The sequence below is a fragment of the Chiloscyllium plagiosum genome, chromosome 33 (genome assembly GCF_004010195.1).
Source record: "Chiloscyllium plagiosum isolate BGI_BamShark_2017 chromosome 33, ASM401019v2, whole genome shotgun sequence".
Classification (NCBI taxonomy): domain Eukaryota; kingdom Metazoa; phylum Chordata; class Chondrichthyes; order Orectolobiformes; family Hemiscylliidae; genus Chiloscyllium; species Chiloscyllium plagiosum.
In genome coordinates this window covers 7,966,464-7,973,077 of record NC_057742.1, presented here as the reverse complement: position 1 = coordinate 7,973,077, position 6,614 = coordinate 7,966,464, and the positions used below count along the sequence as shown (strand labels likewise).

The following is a 6,614-nucleotide window of genomic DNA, read 5'->3' as shown; positions in this document are numbered from 1 at the left end:
ACCTAGCTTGCCATAACTGGAGGAATACCAGGGCTGATTTCCAGTCCACTATCCTAGTAAGTCAGGATTCCAGTATTTCAATTCACTCTTATTTCCTTAAATCTAAAAAGGCAGGAAGGAATCCACAGTAATCAGGTTGGCCCCACTCTGCTGCTGGGTTAGTTACCAGATGGGAGTGGTGTGTCAGAAGTGAACTAATTTGAACCTCATTATATAAAGATGTAGACAACTGGTGAATATAGTGTTAAATTGGTGAGGCCACAGAATGGTTAAGTGAAGAACTGTTCTGCAAAATATGGTGCAGAACAACAGGCAAGTAAGGGCAAGCATGGGGTTGAAAAAAAAAAATCAATAGCAATTCACTGAGTAGTGCCTGGCAGAGATCTAAATTTTATGACAGCTTTGCTGATTTAGATCTCCAAATCCTAAGGCTGCAGTCAACTCCAGAAAATACCAGCCTGTTTTGCTGCACAATCACTGGAGGAGCAGACTTTAGTAACATCTGTACAAATGTAGCACAAGAGCAGGAATACAAATCAGCATTAGAAATTAGGTCTACTGAAGTGCAGCTAAACTGATAAAGAGATTGGAATTTAAGACAACTGACAGTCTAGAGTGAACAAAGGCTTTACTGGGAGGCCAATAAAAAAAGTGAAGCCAAGCAAAACAAGGAGGACAAATTTAGTTTAATAGGATTTAACTATGAATGAAATGCATTCACTAGGTGAGTGTAGTTAATAGCAATAGTTTTGAGACAAGCTGTAAGAATTTCTTTCACACTTCCAGTTTCAATTGCAAAATCTTTAGTGAGTGGCAGTGGTTAGCACTGCTGCCTCACAGCACCAGAGACCCAGGTTCAATTCCCATCTCAGGCAACTGTGTTGTGGAGTTTGCACATTCTTCCCAGAGGAAACCCACACAGACACTGGGTGCTCTGGTTTCCTCCCAGTCCAAAAATGTGCAGGTTATGTGAAGTGGCCATGCTAAATTGCTTAGTGTTAGGTGAAGGAGTAAATGTAGCGGAATGGGTCTGGGTGGGTTGCTCTTCATAGGGTCATGTGGACTTGGGCTGAAGGGCCTGTTTCCACACTAAATCTAAAACATTAGCTAGCTGCTCAAATTATTAATTCACACCACTATTTGAATATGTAACCTAAAAACTCCCACAAGTTTCAGGAAGGTAGCACAATGAGAGAGCTAGGCACTGAAGCAGCTAAGTTTCTGATGCATAAAACTGAATGTGCAGCTCAATGTTTCCACACATCACATTGAGACCATCAATACTATGCAAGTCTGAATTTGTCTGTGATCAGGTTTAGTAGATGAAGCTGCAATAGTAGCCCTGCAGCACCCTCTATTGTCTTGTAATGTGTAAATTAGAATCCAGCACACTGCAGAAAAAAAAGTGAACAAATCCAGGCCCACACTAAATTCCCACAGATCTGCCTTGCAGGTATACAATTCCACTTGCATTATGGAAATCTGTTGATAAATGTCTGTTGCTTGGCTGGTCAAGAGATCTTCCTATTGGTAAGATTTCACAAGTCTGTGCCATGAATTTGGTAATAACTTGAGGACTCAATGTATTCAGTCTGGCTTTGGACAGTTAGCTTATGCAATAGCAGAATCAAAACAAGCCCAGATTCAAGATGAAATGTCAAATACTCCATTGAGTTTCCTAAAAGAAGTGTTTTAACATACACCAAACTACTGCAACATTGGAGTTAGCCCCTTTAAATTGAGAGTTTTCTTCAAAATCCAAGTGAAAAAGGCCATGACCCAAATTTGAAAGTTTCAAATTAATGAAAATCCTGACTTGGTACAAGTTAGAAAAATTCCTGGGGCAACAGTAAAATATGGTGCTGGAGTGTTGCAGCTTTCAGTTTGTAGCCTGGTGTTCATTTCATAATAATGGAGTCACAATGCCATGGGACAGACTGGAAGGCAAAGTCAAATTTATGGATGTTTATGGTAGTTGGTTAAATAAAACAACCAAACTTTAAAGTTTATGCATTTACTAAAACACCACATTTCCAGGTTTTGAATTCCAATAAATCAAACCAAGCCAACCTTGGCTCAAACATTTGACAGCACTCCAACTTGATTCACAAATTGAGATTATTAATTGAGTGACCCACCACCTCCAAAAGGTGAATAAATGAATTAATGCATGCCATCCACGAGTTTTGAAACTTAAAATTACACCTGGAAGTATTCATCATGTAACATACTTCCAGAAAAGGGCCATGTATCTCTAATCATGAAAGAAAAAATCTAAGCCAAACAGCAAACTACATTTCAGAGCATTGGTCCATACTGGATTCGTTTTTTTGCTCAGAAACAAAATTGCCAGAATAATCCAGCTTAAAGTTTTACAATTTAGAACAAAATGCTAGGAACTTGGCTTGCATCTTAGTCTAGAGATTGCTTAGGGTAATGGAGGTGGAGGGGCACCCAAAAACCATTGAAGTTACATGCTTAAGGCAAACTTGAACATTTTCAAGAATAAGACTAAAGTTCCAAGTGAGTCTATCACTTTGAAAAAACATGCTAAACTTCCAAATCAAAATACCAAACTTGAGAACCTAAAAGAGTTAGGCATGATCAAACCTCAAATAAAACTCGGTTGCAAATTAAAAAAAAAGAAACTATTTTCCTGGTAAAAGCAGTTGGTTTTCAAATAGCTGAGAAAGATAAGCTTCAGTATTCACAGGATGTGTAATTTTACGCTCATTAAAGAGACCAGAGAGGTCACACTCTATTTTACTTTTTGTTCTGAAAATTTGCTTCTCATTGAAGAGTCTGGTCAGTTTCTCCTCGATCACCAGGTTCCTCTGGCCTGGATGCCATTTTTGTCTACATTCATGATTGATCTGCAATAAGTTTTACAATTACACAGTAGGTCCAAACAAAAACTGGACTAGAATCATCTGGACAAAGCAATAAATTTCTACTATTACTAATTAGTGCAGGACTGCAAGTGGCTCCAGAGATGGTATCAAGGTCCCAAAATATTTTCATGGACCAGGCATCTAGTTATACTATACCCAAAGGCAAATTCAAGTGACAAGTGCATGTGAGCTCTGGGAAGTGTCAAAGATAGAGGAATAATGATCTTTACCACCTCAGGTTTGCCAAGGTAACTAACAGCATTAAATGTCATTGGATTCTCATTGGTGATGGGCCCAAAACTGAAGAAGTAATAAATTCAACCTGAAGTCTGATGTAAACAACATTTTGATGGAGCAATTAGAATTAGGAATGCTCAAGAGGCTATAGTTTGGAGAAAGATGTTGGCAGGAGGCAGATTACAACAGACAAGACCCGGGAAGAATTTGAAATCCATGAGACACAAGTGTTTAACCAGGAGCAAGTGAAGGTCACCAAGCCTGGGCAGGGGGTGATGAATTTGGGCAACTTGTGCTTAAAGCAACTTATATGGAGTCAGATGTACAACAAACAGTGCAATGTGTCCATGCTGACTAGATATGGACAATTAGTCCATTGCCCATTTTTGGCCTATATGCTGCTAAGCCCTTCCTTTCTATTCATATTCCCATCCAGGTGGCTTTTAAAAGGGGTAATCTTTTAAAGGTGTAATTGTACCAGCCTCCACTTCCTCTGGCACCTCATTCCATACACACCCTTCTGCTTTAAAAAGGTGTCCCCTTATCTTTCCCCTCACCTTAAACCAATGTCACCTTTTGGACTTCTTATCCTGTGAATTCTCACATCTGGAAGCAAGGCATACACTGAGGGCTTAGTGGACAATCAGGAGTAGTGATCTAGGTTTAGTTTAATAATTCAAGCATGACCGGCTTTGCCAGCATTTATTGCTCTTCCCCAATTGCCATTGAGAAGGGGTAGATGGCTAAAGTTTGGTTTTATTTTACTTCAACTACGTTGAGTGTTTTGACTTGGCCAGAATCCCTCCCTGCAAAATACTAAAGTAGCCTAGACCTTAACTATTTTAAAAGGCAGATATGATGTGGGCATTCCAGGTGTGATGCATATGGTCAAACCACTCACCTTCAAGCAAAAACAAAGGTCTAGCTCAAAGTGAAATTTACAGTAACTTGATTTGCTAACTTAGCCAACCTGAGTGTTGCAACAGTTAATTAGTAACCTCACTAACATCCCAGAAGCTCAGCCTTTGCCAAAGGCTAATTCAAACATTCTTACAGGCAGAGGGAACATCGAGATTTCAGTCAAATCTTTTACTGAAGCTTGCAACACTTCTAGATTCCAACATATTGCTACTGCTACAGCAAGAATCTAGAAAAACACCAGGAGATGGAAGAATTAGCCACTCCCATTGTTTTGCTGTCACTCCCTAGACTGGCACCTCTACATCCTCAAAACAGATGGCAAAACAGCTTTGAAGTGATGTATCACCACAAGTGTAAAAAGGGTTTGAGGCGGATATTGTAAAGAAATGTTTTCAGTCCACTTGTCAGGAAATTACAAGTCTAGTACTAGATACTGAACAGTTATTTTGAAAGAATAAAGGGGTGGTAGAGTAAAGCCTGACTTTACTGGGCCAACATGTTGCTGGAGTGGAGAGAAGTTAATGCAGGCATTTTCTGGAGATACAGCCCAATTCAGCAAGATGGAAGGTAGGGGCTTGGAAGGCAATGGATTAGGCCTTTCAAGGCTACAGATATCAAATAAAGGGTAGCCAGCTAGAGAACAACTTGTCTTGCAGTATTTAAGAGAGTTCCTTCAAGTCTTTAATATCCAGCTTTCTGGTTCAGACCTTGAAAAGGAGTTAAATTACTTCTGCAATCAATCAATTGCAGAAGTATGAGCCACATTATTTTGACATTAACGGTCATAATGTCAGGTTCACCTCTTACAAAGAGATTAGATTACTTAGTGTGGAAACAGGCCCTCCGGCCCAACAAGTCCACACCGACCCGCTGAAGCGCAAGCCACCCACACCCCTACATTTATGCCTTTACCTAACACTATGGGCAATTTAGAATGGCCAATTCACCTGACCCGCACATCTTTGTGACTGTGGGAGGAAACTGGAGCACCCGGAGGAAACCCACACAGACACAGGGAGAATGTGCAAACGCCACACAGTCGCCGGAGTCGGGAATTGAACCCGGGTCTCTGGCGCTGTGAGGCACCAGTGCTAACCACTGTGCCACCCACTAGGTTCCATGTCCACTTCTGGACAGCACAAGTTTATGATCAAAGGAGACTTTTATCATCTAGTCTAATGTCCACATCAAAGTAATCTAACCATGCATGCAGTTTCCTACCTACACAATAGAAGTGGTTTTCTTCCTGCACAACAGGAAGCAGGATCTGTAGTTTAAGAAACTAACAGGATGGAGATGCCTGCATAAGCAATAGCTTTGTGGTAAGCTGGCACACCAGATAGTATTTTTGTTATGAAGACTATGACCTCTATACTTGGAGGAAAAATAGTAAAATTAAGTAATTAAGGCAGTGTAGAGAACATCTTAAACTGAAGGTCAAAAGCCTTTCCAATTCATCTGGGTTTGAATCAACATTCAACAGTTTAAACTATTTTGACAAATCAGTACTTTTCCAAGTGAAGTAAGAGTAGGCTATTCAGCCCTTCAAGCCTGCTTTGCCATTCAACATGATCACAGCGGACCATCCAACAGATCACTTTCTCCCCCCCCCCCCCCCAACATTCTCCCCATATCTTTTGGTTCCTTTTAGCCTCAAGAGCTATTGACGGCCTTCTCAAAAAGGATTCTTTGCTTTGGCCTCAAATGCCTGGTGGCAGAAAATGGAGGCTCACCTTTGAAATCCCTTTCTATTGGATGGTGGGTCAACCCACAGCAGATGGGCTGCAGTCCACCCACATAAGGCAATCTGGAATCGGAAATAATGCTGGCCAGCCAGTAACATCCACAAATTTAAAAGTTGCTTTTTAACCCCACACCTTTAGATTGGCAGCCTTGGTTTTGAGCTCCCTGGTTACAAGGGACATCTTTCCTGCATTTCTCTTTTCTAGAGTGTTAGAATCCTGTAGGTTCCATTTTATTCCTCCCTTGTTCTCCACATTTTATTCCCTTCTGCATCTCTACCACCCCACCTCCCCAAACATCTCTTCACACCTCAGCCCTGCCAGCCCAGGAATGTTTGGGGATGATGCCAGAGGCTGGAACAATTGCAGAGGATGACAAGAGGAGGAAATACCAGGGCCGATGAATTAGCTCAATTACAACAACTTTAATGGCTTCAAACAATTCAATATTTCTAACATGGATCAATAGTTAAGAGCCTGATTACACAAGGGATCAGTAGCAAGTGGAATTAAGAAACAGCTCAAACTGAACAGCTGCTCTGGAACCCACACCCTGGATAATAGTTAAACCCATTGACTAAGTTTGGAAGACAAGAGACTTAATACCCCTTCAACTATTTCATTGCAGCATTTCCATTCTAGGTGATGGAAGTTGAACATTTAACAAGGTCAAAGCTTAACAGAAGCCTCCTCCCTAAAGCTCAAACAAGACAAAAAAGTGTGACCTACATTTAGTTTTTTCCGGTCAGGATCATGCACCACAAGATGACGGTTAAGACTCTCCTTAAAAAAGGAGGAAATTGACAGCAATGAGCAACATAAC

General features: G+C 40.8%; 1 protein-coding gene across 3 annotated transcripts in view; it reads right to left on the bottom strand.

Moving 5' to 3' along the window:
- Window positions 1-1,684: 1,684 nt before the first annotated feature.
- LOC122539794 (P43 5S RNA-binding protein-like) overlaps window positions 1,685-6,614 on the bottom strand; it is a 71,879-nt gene continuing 66,949 nt past the window's right edge. For all 3 annotated transcript variants that reach the window (XM_043674854.1, XM_043674857.1, XM_043674855.1), the window contains 2 exons: window positions 6,521-6,574; window positions 1,685-2,873 (listed from right to left, as the gene is read on the bottom strand). In XM_043674854.1, the coding sequence (XP_043530789.1) occupies window positions 2,649-2,873; window positions 6,521-6,574 (279 nt within the window). In that variant the 3' untranslated portion in view covers window positions 1,685-2,648. The remainder of the gene's footprint in view (window positions 2,874-6,520; window positions 6,575-6,614) is intronic.